At 37.8% G+C, this 15,305-nt stretch overlaps 1 protein-coding gene across 4 annotated transcripts in view; it reads left to right on the top strand.

Moving 5' to 3' along the window:
* cstf3 (cleavage stimulation factor, 3' pre-RNA, subunit 3) overlaps positions 1-15,305 on the top strand; it is a 146,907-nt gene that overhangs the window by 63,520 nt on the left and 68,082 nt on the right. For 3 of the 4 annotated variants that reach the window (XM_078220953.1, XM_078220954.1, XM_078220955.1), the window contains 2 exons: positions 4,287-4,388; positions 4,570-4,665. In XM_078220953.1, coding sequence (XP_078077079.1) covers positions 4,287-4,388; positions 4,570-4,665 — 198 coding nt within the window. Of the gene's footprint in view, positions 1-4,286; positions 4,389-4,569; positions 4,666-4,695; positions 4,767-15,305 lie in introns of those variants that run through there. The other variant, XM_078220956.1, reaches the window with a different exon arrangement.

The raw sequence follows: 15,305 nt of genomic DNA, 5'->3' as shown, positions 1-15,305 counted from the left end.
TTGGTTGTCAGGTTGTACGCCAGATAAATTTGAATGTAGTATTTTAAAATAATATTGGGAGGTATTATTTTCTTTCACAATGCAGTGATGGCAGCATTTAACAGACATGGGGACATCTCAGTTCATATTTGTGGATTTGCTATGGTTGTTTTGATGGGAGGGAAGTGAGATGCTTGGGCTGGAGCAAAGTTGATTGGGAGCCATGTTAGCTCTTACGGTTAAGTTTGGACTTTGAATTTGCTTATTTGTTTTCACTTTGATTTCAAGACTTTAGGTAAATCTGGATTGGATTGGAGTTTTCAGAATTTGATTTAGAAAATGATCATCGTTCAATTTGCCTGAATTTTCATATTCAAGTTTTTGTAGCCAAGATTGGTTTGACTCAAAGCTTGTGTATGTAACATAGAGCTTTGACCAGTGATGGTCAAATACCTTAATGCTTCTATGAGGAGGAGAGAAGAATTTTTTGTTCACACCACTATGGTTATAACTGCACTGAGTTACTTCACCACCTGAGTCTAGAAAGATCTTATTTAAAATATGTGACCCCTGTTCAGCCCATCGCAATTATTTCTCTCAATACCCGGGGACTCCCCATTGCTGTTCATGTGTTATGTTGCCTTGGTGTTTCTGAGGAAAAAGTGTAATTGAATGAGTTGTATTTTTGTCTTTAGCTGGACCATGACTGTCAGCTTGGGGTCTGGCACATATATTGCTTTTGTGTTTCTGAACCAAAACCTTTTGAGTTTTCACTTGGTATATCAGTTTCCGTATTGCCCTATCATCATTACAATGGAAATACTGTCAGTAAATTGAGGCATCTATGTCAGTATGCAATGTATAATTTTAAGATAATTACTTTATTAACTTTGACTTTTAGCTCTTTGGTCAATTAAGTTAGAGACAATACTTTTCTCTTAGCAATTACCTCCACTTCCCATCTCTCCTGAAAACATCAACCCCAGCTGGTGGTGCACAGACAGCAGTCTCCAACTAGTATCTCCCTCGTGTTATCCTTATTCATGTGCGTGCCCTGATGGTGAGTCTCACCAAGATATTGGAGCAATCGGCATCACACAATTGATTCATCTTGGCTCATTCTGCATTGCCCCTACCTGGCAGGGCTGAAACCATGATCAGGCGGGGGATGAGGCTAGCCCATTGCACTTGGGTGTGCTGACATCTGCGATCATTGGCCTAAGCTAGGGTAGAGTAAAGGATCAGGGTAGCCAATGAGGTTAAACCAAGGCCTTACCTGATGCAATTTTTCAAAGCCATCTCAGCCTTTTGGCTAAGATGAAGCGTGAGATCAAGCCCAGGAGCGGATGCAATGTCTCATCCTGTCAACTTGGATCTTGTTTGTCCCTTGTGTGGGAACTATGATTGGACTTGATTTGAAGTGGCTTTTTTGATTTGAGTTAAAGTACCCAAAAAAAACGATCTCCACAAGTATACAGCTATGGCAGAGATCAGACCTAGTATTAAATTCAGGACAGACCTAGTATTGAATTTAGAAAAATAATAGTTTCATTGGTTAGCTGTTTACTGAGCTAATGGGGTGCTGTAATTATAAAATACGCCAGTAAACACTTGCAGTCTGAATATGTTGCCACTAGGGTGCCGGTGCACAAATTGTTCAGGAATTTGAACCTGTGCCGATTTTCTTTTCATAAAAAAGTAGAAAATAGGAGCAGGACATTCAGCCATTCGAGCTTGCTCTGCCCTTAAATATGATCAGGGCTGGTCCTCTATCTCAATACCATTCTCCTGTGCTTTCCCCTTGGCAACTTTAAAGTCTAGAAATCGTATCTATTTCCTCATTTCAGTGACATGGCCTCCACAGTCTTCTGTGGTAGAGAATACCACAGGTTCGACACCCTCGAGTGAAGAAGTTTCTCCTCATCTGAGTCCTAAATAGCCTATTAAACCTAGCAGTTGAAGTGCCCTTGCATTCCTGTGTGAGATACAATTTAATTAATTGGGTGTAGGCATAGATTTGAACCTAGGACATAGAATAGGAGTGTGCTATGATAAATAAAAGCAAAAAATACTGTCTGACAGCACCTATGGAGAGAGAAATCAGAGTTGATGTTTGCGGTCCATATGACTTTAGTGCTGGAATGTGGAGTTAGGAGTATGCTGTTCAGCCATTCTAGACTTCTGCAATTTAATTAATCAGGGATGATCTGTTTCTTAATTCTCTTTCCTTTTGCTCCATGCCCTTGGATACCCTTGTAAGAACACAAAAATGAACCATTCGGTCTTGGAAATCTTCATTTGGATGGGAATCCAGTCTTTTGGGAAAAGAGGTCCACATTGTTACTAGCATTTGTTTGAGGGGCAGCTTCCCAAGTTCAATCCGAATGCCTAACTCAAATTGCATGATTATGCCCTCTTATTTTCATCTCCATTACAGGAGAAAAGATTCTCTTATTCCAATGACTTGCTTTATTCTAAATTCCTTGATTAAGTACTCCTCCGTCTCGCATACTCAGAACCATACGCCCAAGTTTATCACTTGTCCTCCTAATTCAATCCTTTACACATTGATTTTGGTGAATTTGTGCATCACCGCCTCCTTGAGGTGCAATGCCCAGAACTGTGTGCAATAGTGAGTGGGAGGGGAATCCTGATGCAAGGTCTCCACAACCCTTTTTTATTTTCTAGACCCTGTGATAAATCAATACTCCATTTAAGCTTTTTGTTTTTTGTATGTGATGTGTGTACATGGAACTCCTCTAAAGTGTCCAAAGAACTACTTTTCTGGAATACAAAGGGGGTGACCTCACATTGAACTCCATTTGTCCCATCTTTCCCCACTCATTTAATCTGTGTATCTCTTTAACTTCCTGCATCCATGTACACCAGCTGTGTCTCAACTTGATTGTCCTCCTCAACTGCAGCTTCCTGTTCTGTATGGCTCACCGCTTGCAGAAGGGGGATGACTGTGAACACTGACATGGAATCTCGGTTGATTTATGTGGATTTAAAATCTCCTATATCCTGATTCTTTTTTGAAGCTGCTAGCATCGAACAGAGGTGTTTAGTTGGTGGAATTCTATACTTCTGAGGTTAGACCATAAGACACAGGAGCAGAAGTAGGTCATTTGGCCCATCGAGACTGTCATTTAATGAGATCATGACTGATACGATAATCCTCAACTTTGCTTTCTTTCCCTATTCATATAATCCTTGCTGATCAAAAATCTGTCTATCTCCGCCTTGAACACCAAGCCACTGGAGCCCTCTGCAATAAAGAAATTCCTCCTCTTTTCTGTCTTAAATGGGTGATCCTTGCTTTGAGATTATATCCTCTGGTCCTAGAATCTCTCTGTTTCTACCTTGTCAAGCCTCCTGAGAATCCCATATATCTCAATAAGGTTGCCTTTCATTCTTCTGACCAGTAAGTACAGGCCCAACTTACTCAACCTCACTTCTAAGAAAATACCTCCATACGTGGGATCAACCTGGTGCATCACCTCTGAACTGCTTCCAATCCCATTATATCTTTCCTTGGATAAGGGGACAAAAACTGTTCACAGTATTCCAGCTTTGGTCTAACTATGCATTGTATAGTTTTAACAAGACTTCCCTATTTTAATACTCCATTCCCTTTGAAATACAGGTCAACATTCCATTTGCCTTCCCTGCTTCTTGCTGAATTTGCATGCTAGCTTTTTGTGATTTATGCACGGTGACCCCAAATCCTTCTGCCGCAGCTTCCTGCAGTCTTTCTCCATTTTAAATAACATTCAACTTCTTTAGTCTTCCTATCAAAGTGCATAACTTCATGTGTTCTTCCATTATATTCCATCTGCCAAGTTTTGTCCACTTAACTTTATTTTGCTCTGTAGACTATTTGTGTAATCCTCACCATTTGCTTTCCCATCTATTTTTGCATTATCTGCAAACTTGCCAATAGTACATTTGCTCCCCTCGGTTTTTTTAAAACCTTGATCTTTTTCTTTGCAGGAAGTGTTTTGAAGACACTGCATTGATTTATTGTTCAGAACTATAAAAGATGATTTGCTAATGCAGGTCATACTAATTAAGTATAACTGTACTGTTGACTGCCCTGCTGTAATCTCAAGTCTATATTTGTATGTCTGGCATTGACTGTATCCCTACAATTAATTTTGCAGTAGGTAGTACAATGGCATTTGTGCAGTTTGCTGCTTGACTTGATGTAGCTTTTTTGTGATGTGGGCAATATTTGAAATACTGTTTATGAAGTAGCTTAAGAGCCATACAAATGATGTAAGTTTATACTCTTTCTCTCCCCACAGGCTCCAGAGTATGTTCCTGAAAAAGTGAAGAAGGCAGAAAAGAAATTAGAAGAAAATCCATATGACCTTGATGCATGGAGCATTCTCATACGAGAGGCACAGGTTTAGTGAAATAGGGTTATGTTTGCTTATTATACAGTTCAAAACCTTGCACACTATAATTTTTAAAACAGTTGTGAAATTGCCTCTTACTGAGATGACTGGGGAGTAAAGCATCAAAAGCTTATTGCATATTTCTAAATGCTGTAAAAAAAAAATTATTTTTGATCGTTTTTACTTTTAGAACCAGCCCATAGACAAAGCGCGGAAGACCTATGAGCGACTTGTCACCCAGTTCCCAAGCTCTGGCAGATTCTGGAAACTATACATTGAAGCTGAGGTTAATACTTTTTTCTTCTCAATTTCATAGGTTAATTTTAAAGTAACATTCCCTGCTCCATGAAGTTCACACCAGTGAGTTATATTATACAATCATTTTAGGTGAATATTCAGACTTTAAAAGCTAAAGGTGGCCGGGACTTAATACTTGTAGATGCAGACTGTATTTCATGTAGGGATTTAAAACATTTTAAATGAAATTTTAATGTGTAGGCCTATTGCACACCAATGATTGTTGCATGTTGGAGTTGCAACAACATTAAAATAGTCTTTAATGGTATCTGATGTGCTTTGGCCTTTTATTCAGTTGTCATGTGTCTCTTTATTGCCTCCCGTGTCATTTCTTTAGAGTTCATTTATTCTGTTCACTCACAGTACCTTGTATTTAATAGTATAAGCTGAGGCATTTTATTTGCCAAAGAGACTCTTGACCTTTAATACTGTATTGTTTGTTTAATCTTTATTTCTGTTCTAGGACTAGCATTGTTCTAATCAGCCTAAAACCATTTCTAGTCTTTCTTTGTTTTATTTTAAAATATATGAAATAAATGCTTTAGATACCCATATGCCAGACACAAAATCAAAAGGTTAAGTCATTGAATGTGTCTTGATGTAATGAAATTAATGCTTTTAAGTAACATTATATTAAAGTCCTGGTTTAATAAACTGGTTAAATAAACAACCTTTATACTGTATAGTTAATATTACAGTGGTGGTTTGTCATTTCTAATTTCATGAACATTAATGTGTTTAAAGAAATTGAGTCTTGAGACCAAGTCTTAACAGAAATGATTGCTGTTTCAGTCATAGTCCATACTGACTTTCAGCATCAGTTTCTTGCTGTCTGAGATTGTTTTAGTGCAGAACATGTCTAGTTTAAAACAAGATTTTGTCATGCCATGACATTTCAGCTGTCACTGTTGCACAAAAGTCTTTTGAGGAGCAGGTCTTAACAATAATGTAGGCCATATATTAACATGATCTTCTATAAGCAATTTTGTTGTCTTGGAGGCAGTGTCAGTCTTGAATAATAGTGCATTGCCCATCAGCCTGTCATCACATGAATTTAAAAATACAGGATCGAGACTAACTTAATTGTGATAATTACAAACTGATCCTTCCATCGTGTCATAATTTTAAAAAACTTCAAAGTCCAGGCATATTTCCAGTTTATTCTGAAATGCATACAGTCTTCACATATCTGGTAAGCAGAAATGCTACTAGGATGTTATCAGGTCAAACAGTAGTTTTATTGGTGAGATTCATTCTCTGGCTATAACTCATCAGATAGATGCAATGTTAATATTGTAGCAATCTTACAATAATATAAAATCTATGTCCTTATCAAAATTGGAAAAATCCTCAACTGTAATTTTACATTAAAAAATTTTCTTTTCACAATATTGCTTGTTCTTTGTTCATACAGTGGTCCTCATTTATTCATCTGGCATTTGTATTTTTATACACTATCCCTGATTTCCTCCGTTTGGTTTATTATGTTTCAGGGCTCTGACTTCCCCTGTATTTTATTTATAATCTTTTGAATTGGATAAATCTCAGTTCTGTCAGTCAATTCACTCCTTTTTTTTAATTTTGCTTATGACTTCTGCAGTCTTACCACAATTCTTTGTTGAGTTTTAGTGCTTGAAACATTCACCACAATGGATTGAATGGAAGATCTGTGGTTCAATTTGAGTTCCTGTTCTGAATTCAGCCAAATGCAGTCTCAGGTTGAAGAGGGTGGTGCAGAAAGAGAGAGAATGTCTTCTACCCTCTAATAATGCCTGAAGACAGGCCATTGGTGATTGTTTGCCTACCCACAGCAAAATGTCATGATTTGTTTTACTATGAGTAGAGTGAAGAAGCAGAGCATGGACTTACTTCAGCTATATTGGGGATCAAGCCCCTTACTGTTGCCATTAATTTGATCCACACAGTAGCTGTTCTAGCCAACTGAGCTAACTAGCCTCCCGTAAAACCCATTAGGAAACTACAATTAAGGGAGTGGTTAATACTGGAAAATGGTGAGATTATAAAATATTTTGCAGACATGGAAGATCGTAAATTGAGAAGACGGTGAGAGTAAACCAGTTTTAATCTGAAACTTCAATTGCCCAAATAATCCCTAACACAAAAAGAGAATTATTTAAAGTAGCAGCCTAAGCTCAGGGCTCTCCTCTGGGTATATTTTATGTAAGCAGTAATTTAGGAATGTAACTTGTTTAAAGTAGAATGGACCATCTTAATAGCAGAATTAAAACTAATAAATTATACCTTTTCATTTTTTATGTTACATCTGATTTCCTAGATGTTTGATTCTGTAACACAAGAATACAATAGGTCTACCCATTTTTGTTTTACTTTCCTTTCAAACTTTCCCACATTCCTCCCAAAGACACTGCCTTGTGATGGGACATAATTCCACAAAAGTCCTTCAACGTCTGGCTATTGGAGAGTCTTGACTGAATATCCTACAGATACCATTATGAAGCCTGGTTTTGATATCTATCACCAGATATCTCTGCACATGCATTACCCAGCAAAGGTCACTGGAATTTTTGTGTGTTCTGGGGTGCCAGCCCACAAAAATTAACTGTTGCAGACACTTTGGGAATCAACAGCACAATATACTGTACAGTTGAATAAAAATGATGAGTTTGTTTGTGATTTTCTTGTGGTGCACTCCTAATTGCAGCAAAGCTGGTAATTGCTGTGAGTGAGTCTCGGCACTTTTACTGTCTGGCCACTCCCAATGTGGCACATCTACACAAGAAATATTTGTGTGCAAGAAGATCGAAAGAAGAAACACACAAACAAAATTGTACAATGGACAAGTTTGCATTTTAGAATTTAGATAATTCCTCCATTTTGCTTGATACCTAGAGATAATCATTTCAGTTTCATTCAGCATCTGATCTAGGTGTTTCCCTATATATCTTAGAAAATCATCGTGCAGAATTTACTGACAAGCACAATTATCAGACACATTTTCACAGAAAACCACATCGGCACACTGGAAGGCTCCATTTGTAATATCTGTTCTCGTATCCTTGCCAGCTGTGTGTCTCAGGTAGTACGACAATGGGCTTGTACTATGGTGCAAGAACAAAGGTGAAAGTAGCCAGTGATTTCATAGCAATGCTGCCTGGCTCATTCATTTTATGGTCGTAGTTCAATGGTTCTCCAAATTTTTCTGTTTCATAGATGATGCTACAGCGTGAGTATTACAGAGAATGAAAGGAGTAGCAGTAGGAGATTGCCATAGTAAATAGGGACACTTGTTTTTCACTTTGCATCTGGATGCAAGTCCAGTTGAGACTAGTGTGGAAGTTTTCTCCCTGTTAGTTTTAATAAGTTCAAGTGGCATCATTTAGTTTGTCTCAATCAAGTTCTAAATAGGAACTGGTCCATAGCATATAGCTGCCTATAATGAGCTAGTATATTAGTGATCTAAATTACTGGAATAGAACATTAAAACTAATGTAGCTGAAGGTACTGTTCTGCAGGTTCAGATGGAGGTATATTATTTAAGACTCAACCGTATTTTGTATTGTCTGTTCAGTGTCAGCTGTGGTTCAATTGAGGGCACTAAGTCAGAAGGTTGAGGATCTGTGACTTGAGCAAAAAAAGTAGAATCCAACACTCCAGTGCAGTACTGGGGGAGTACTGAGCTGTCAGGTGCTTTCTTTCAGATGAGAGATTAAACAGAGGCCCCATCTACCCCTTCAGCTGGATGTGAAAGATTCCATAATATTTTGTAGTTGAGTGCCCTACCCAGTATGTTCTCCGAGTGGCAAAAACATATTATCTCGTCATTATCACATTGCTGCTCAAGAGAATTTTGGTTTGTGCAAATTGGCTGCCATATCTCCCACATCACAACAGTGATCATGCTTCAAGATGTGCAACCGCCCTGCGACACCTGGGGTACATTTTTATCTACCCTAGAATTACTTAATGTAGGAATTAGAATTTATTTTGCATCCGTGATACCCTTTACCACGAGCAGAGAAACAATTTTGAGGAATTTACAAGAGAATATTTAAAACTCCCATGTGTCATTGACATACAGCACAAAGCATCCTGGGTCACATTTGAGTATAGGTGCAAATTTTTTGATAGTCTAAATTTACACAGAATCCACCTCTAAGTGAGTTTGTTGTCTAAAGGTTTACTTCAACTGCATACCATTTAATAACACTTGGTTGTATTCTGTTAACTAAGATCAAACAAAATTACATCTTCTGATTTTTATCAGCGACTAAGTTACCGGTACCAAAGTAGGCTGTACAGCTCCTCAGTTGATTCACTGAGATCATGGCTCAGCTTTACCTCCATCCATCCATCCACCTATGGCTCTTTAAACTCTTGCCTATCAAAAAATATCAATCAGTTTTAAAGACTCCAGCCTCAACAACATTTTGGGGAAAGAATTCCACATTTCCACCATCTTTTAGTGTGATTAAATGCTTCCTGTCATCACGTTCAAATGACCATGCTCTCATTTTAAAGTTGTTATCCCTTGTTCTCACCAGTTTGTGTCTCTTCAATTCCTTTAATAATCAACTTCTCCATTAAATTACACACAACCATCTGTAGTCAAGGGAAACCGCTCTAGTCTATGTAATCTGCCTTGATGGTTTAAGCATTTTAGCTCAGCTATCATTCTGGTAATCTTTGCTGCCCCTCCAAAGCCTGAGATGTTGGGTCCGATGCAGTATGCTAAATGTGGTTTCACTATAGCTTTTTGCAACAATCTAAACCCATTTTTATTCCAGCCCCCATGGGATAAAAGACACCATTCCATTAGCTTTTCTTTGGTACATGTCCACTAGCTTTTGGACTTCTGTTCCTTCGCGGTTTCTGGTTTTTCACCATTTAGAATATACTCTCATCTATTGTGGTCCAAAGTGGATGGCCTTGCATTTCCCCACAATTCCAACTGCTGCAGTTTTTCCTAATCACTTGATCCTTTTCAACTTTCTGTTTCTCTTATTTACTGTTCACGTAACTTGGTGTCATCAGCAAACTGGGATAATACGTGGCTTTCTGTTCCTTCATCTGGGTCAGTCCTCTGCTGTCAATTCATGGTAGCAGCCCGAAATTGCTTTCAGAAGCTGCTACCATTTTGATTTCTTCAATGCTTTCATCACCATTAAGCTCACTGCAAATGAGCAGGTGTCTATAATTTGAGTAGTGAAAGTTTGTACTTTTACCAAGTGTTAAGCTTTTACAGCTTTAAATTTACTGAATAGCTGTCTTCCTTGATCTTTATTGTACAATTACTTTCGGAACATGAGGAAAGCAGGAAATTCATGTACTATTCCTCAATGCATGCACTTGTCTGGATAAAGAAACTATCAAATAAAACACAGGGTGAGGAAGAACTTTGAATGCAAATACAAAGGTCAGGCCATTATCTTCCATGTGGTTTCAAACTCTGCCAATGCATTTAAGTGCCATTTGAGGTTGTTATGGACGAGGGAGGGAAAATGGGAATGAGTTGAACTTATGCAGAATCCCTGTCTATTTTTTAAGCAATATATAAGAACGTGGAAAATGAAAGCAGAAGAGAGCCATATGACCTCTCTAAGCTTCACCATTCAATAGGGTAATGGCTGATCTCATTGATTGTGGCCTTAACTCCTCTTCCCACCACCCATAAATATGAATATGCTGTACGACATAATTGTGATTCTTCTGTTTTTGAAAATCATATGCTTTTGTTTACATTAAGCAATCTGTTGCAAAATTGCATTACCTTGGTTGCAAAATCTCTTATTTTACAGTTTGCTTTTTTTTGCAGAATCCTTACTGTCTTGATACCTTTTGCTTTAACTGGGCTTTGAACTGTCAATGCCTAGAATCCTCATGGTTATGTACTTGTTTGATTATTGTTCCTTAAACTAATCCTATGATACATATATCTTATTAAAGCTACTTGCATTGGTACACACCTCCTGACTACAAAACCTCGCTTCCTGATATGTTTTAACCACTTTTACTTGCCAATATGAATTCCAATGTCTATATATACTATGGGATCTGCCTGTGTAAACTTGCCATGCTGTAAATTACACTTTTTCACCAGCGGTTACGCTGTACTTGCTGTAGTGTCTATGTTGCAGGCAAACTCCAATGCTCCAACCAACTCACCTTTTCTACTTCCCAAATTGCTGTAAGTTGCTATTTAACTATATGAATAATAAAATAAAAGTATCTCAAAATAAGGACAATGTATGATGTCTTATTAAACTTATACATTTTTGTGCCGTGGTTCAATTATCTCCCATCCTAGATATAACCTTTCTTCATTTGAAGAGCACACTTAGTATTGACTCCCCTTGTGTGATGTCCCAGAAGATTGACTAATATAGTAGAAAATTTCTGTATTAAATACGCACAATGGATTTTTCTCTCACTGCCCTCCACTGCACCAATGATCACATTCTAGATAGATGAACAAGTATGCTTGATTATTTTGAAGACATATGGAATTACGTTTGTTTTAACTTGAGCTAACTAATTTCGGTAACATTTGCTTCCAGTGTCACCCCACACCTTGTATTTTCTGCTAGTTAATTTCTGTGGACTGGATATCAGATACAGTAGGTGCAACTCAGCTGGGATAATGGTTAATTTATTTTTGTCTTCTCTTACACTGACAAGATCAGCAAATCTTAATTCTATGCTGATTTCTCATGGGGATCACAATAGTTTCCAATATGCAATTGTAGTGTTATAGGACTAGGCTGCAACACTACAACTACAACTCAAAATTTTGTTATATTTGGCTTTTTAAAAAAAACTTGATCTTGATATCATCAATGGTCGAAACATTTGCAGTCATTGTATGGATGAATTGGAAAAATTAATTTGGTGTTCCCAACAGCAATGGAAATCCGATCTATTTGTATTCTATATTAAAACACTAATTTGTGCCTCTGTCTATTTCTGAAAAGAGCAAGCTTCTTTAGCAGTCATTTTCATGATCAGATTGCATGTTCACAGTGGAATCTAGAATAGTTTCTGTTGGTTTTATTCAGGTTATAATCCACTGAGGCAAAAACTGCAAACATATTAATTGATCGGTCAGACAGGCCAGCAATGGTCAGACGTCAGCAGTGAAGGGATTGTTGATTTCATGATCAGTTCTTCCATTATAGAAAAAGACAAGAAGATGAAATAAATATAAATGATAAAAACACTGCTTCTAAAATAACAAAATAGAAATATATTGGAGAAATCTCAGGAGGAGGGTCAGAGTAAGCTGGGAACATTAGTCCAGAATTTCCTGGATACACAGATGACATGAGATTTGTTTTGCACTGTATGTCCCAGGGATAAATGAGTTGTGCTATTCTTAGCACATCATAATTTCTTGAACCTTGTGCTTTTCTGCCTATATTCCTTGCCAAATCTGCAAAATTGGTTTGTAGCCTTAGCACCACCACCAAGTGCAGTTGCGGCTCCTATGGGTCTACCCCCAATTCTCTCTCTCTCTCCTACACAACATATGTAGATTTATAAATATGCTATCTCTGAATGTTGTTAGTCTGAATAATTGATTCACACAATCTTTAATTCTTGGCTATAATTCATCAAAATATATTCAACCCATTAAAAAGCAGTATATTGTGTACAGGCCTTGCACACATCCATGGTGAAAGGAACAATAGGATAAATTTGTTATGGCTGCTTTTTGGGTCCAAAACAGTTGATATGTTTGCAGTACATTCAAAAACCTTGTGCCAAAATGAAAATCTGAATAGTTCCTATATGCTGAGGTAGCATACCAGTTTTGGACTGATATTTTAGACTGATGCTGGCAGCATCACCTGGGTAAGTCTTAAGGAGGCAGGCATAAAAGCAAATTACTGCGGATGCTGGAATCTGAAACCAAAAGAGCAAATGCTGGAAAACCTCAGTAGGTCTGGCAGCACCTGTAAGGAGAGAAAAGACCTGACGTTTCAAGTCCAGATGACCCTTTGTCAAAGGAAGTATTTCCAGCTTGGACAAAGGGCCATCTGGACTCAACGTCAGCTCTTTTCTCTACAGATGCTGCCCAGACCTGATATTTTCCAGCATTTTCTCTCTCGGTTTAGGAGGCAGGCAGTTGAGCAGAGCTCACTGTTGTTGTAAAGGTAGGTAGAGCAAGAGTGCAATAAAAAGAAAGTACTGGAAAACTTCGGGTCCGAGCTTCTGTGGAGAGAAACAGTTAACATTTTGGGTCAATGACCCTCATTGGCTTGAAATGTTAACTCTGTTTCTCTCCATAGGTGGTGTCTGACTTGTATTTCCAGTATTTTATTTCAGATTTCCGGTATCTGCAATATTTTACTTAGGTTGTGGAACAAGAAGCTCTCGGCTGTACATTAGGATAAGTTTAACAAAAATAAGCTTTGTGGGCTCCAATTACCTCAAATGACTACAGATTAGACTGTAGAAGGAAGTGGAAGAGTTTCAACCATTTCTGACCATTTTCAGAATGGGATCCTTAAACAGTCATTATGTTCCTTTTGCCAGAAGCAAAGGGCCTAAAGTCTGTTTAAAGTTGCTGCTTGGAATCCTTGAGTATCATCTGAGCTGATTTTGGAGCAAAAGAGCATGACTGTTGATGCTTGGAGGACTAGGCCAATTTAGTCCATCCCTATTTCTCTGCTGCCACTGAGATTTAAGCTGAGAATTTTTAGGCATTAAAATTACTAATTTAATCCTCTAAATGAATGGATTAAAAATATTTGTAAATCTAACGATGTTCCTGAAAGACGGCACTTTCTTCATGTCATGCCACAAAACAAATTTCTGTTATTGGTGGTTAAAAATAAGTCCTGCTGAGTGTATTATACTTATCAATATCTGATTACGTTTCCTTCCTAATCAGTTTTTCTCAACACTGAATAATGAGACATACTACTTAAATTGATAACTGCAGATTGGTATTTGGATCAGTAACAGGCTCAGTGCTGTTTGTGGCTAAGGTCATCAATATAAACATATCATGTTTATTTCCCCTCTGCTTACATTTTTTTTAGGTTAGATGCCATCTTTAATTTTGCTAGGCTTTTGACAAAAATGCTATTCTCGGTGAGTGTTTCAACACTACTTGACTAGCAAACGATTTACTTAAATTTGGCAACGTGTCACCTTTTATTTAAAAATGATCTTCACTAACTGCCTGTGGATATTTACTTAATATCAGAACAACACTACCATGCTTCCACTATACAAATGCACATTTGCTTGGGATAACCTACAAGATTTTCTGATTAACCTGAATGCAATGGTGTGGTTTACTGAGTATCACATGCAAAAACAAGATTCTGTGACATTCATGCATGTGGTGTTGTATATTGCATAAAGCTAAGTAATTAAATATACAAACTTAACAGCACAATAAAAGGTCACAGACACTACCTAAACAAACGGAAGTTTTTTGGCTGATTTATGATAAGGATAGAACTAATCAGGAAGTTTAAGCAATTTTCCTACACTTGTCCATGTGTATGTGTCAGATTTATATGGAACAAAGTTTGGATCTTTTCAGTTCAGTGGGTGCAAGAGTCTAATTATTTTTATAGTTATAACTCATCTTTTAAAAAATGTTCATGGATATTATTTCAACCTATTTACCCCCATCTGCCATAAATCACTACCATTAAAAGGTGGAGAGGAATAAAAACTCATTGGCTCAGTTCCTTCACATCCATTATGTAAAGACAATGTCTAATTTCTGACTCAAGATGTACACTAGATCCCAGCTGGAATTTCCAGTCTGCTGATATGGCCAATTGTGCAGTCTGTGGTTATCGTGTCGCCACTTAATTTTCACTCTCCCAGAGGAGGGAGCACACACAACCGTGCCGCATCATGATTAATCTTCTGTGGGGAAATGCTGCTACAGTCACTGAGTACAAAAAGTCTCTCTCCCCAGAATGGATAGTTAAAGTTGACTTTATAACTGCTACTTTGAAATTGTTAGGTGCTGTCGTGTATATAGAATCCTGAGGCTGGATATTCCTATTGATTCAACTGGAGAAGACTGTGAGCTTTACTTCCTGGAACTTCTACCTGAAGGCAGATCCTTTGCAGTAACCATGGAAAAGTGCCATGATTCTTTTTACTATGGGTAGGGTGAGGAGGCAGGCTCCAAGTCTACCTCAGCTGAGATAGGGATTGAAGTCCATGCTGTTGGCATTAATCTGACCACACTAGTTGTCTAGCCAACTGAACTAATCGGTCTCTGATGTGAGCCTTTTACGGCAGTGCGACATCACACCAAAAGCACCTCATTAGCTCTGAATCTTTTTTTCTTGCTGGCAGAAGATTACGCTTTCGTCTTTCTGGAAGAATCTTCACTTTTATTTCTCTTACTCTCCTAATTTTCTCCGTACTTTGAAGGTATTCTAGGGTCTAGTTCCAAGTTCTGACAATTTGTGTTGGTCCAAATATCTTAAACTTATTTGATGATGGAAGAGATTACTGCTGAGATTGTTTGTGCAGATGTGCTTCCTAGCAGGAATGATTTACTTTCAAACTCGGAAGAAGAATGCTGGTGCTTTTCTTTCAAATTGTAACATCCACCTGTTGCCCAGATGAGGTCAGTTAGCTCTATCTTAATATTACAACAAACAGAGAAAC

This window comes from Mustelus asterias, chromosome 9 (genome assembly GCF_964213995.1).
Source record: "Mustelus asterias chromosome 9, sMusAst1.hap1.1, whole genome shotgun sequence".
NCBI lineage: Eukaryota > Metazoa > Chordata > Chondrichthyes > Carcharhiniformes > Triakidae > Mustelus > Mustelus asterias.
Note: the sequence above shows the minus strand (reverse complement) of the source record. Positions and strands in the feature narration are given on the sequence as shown.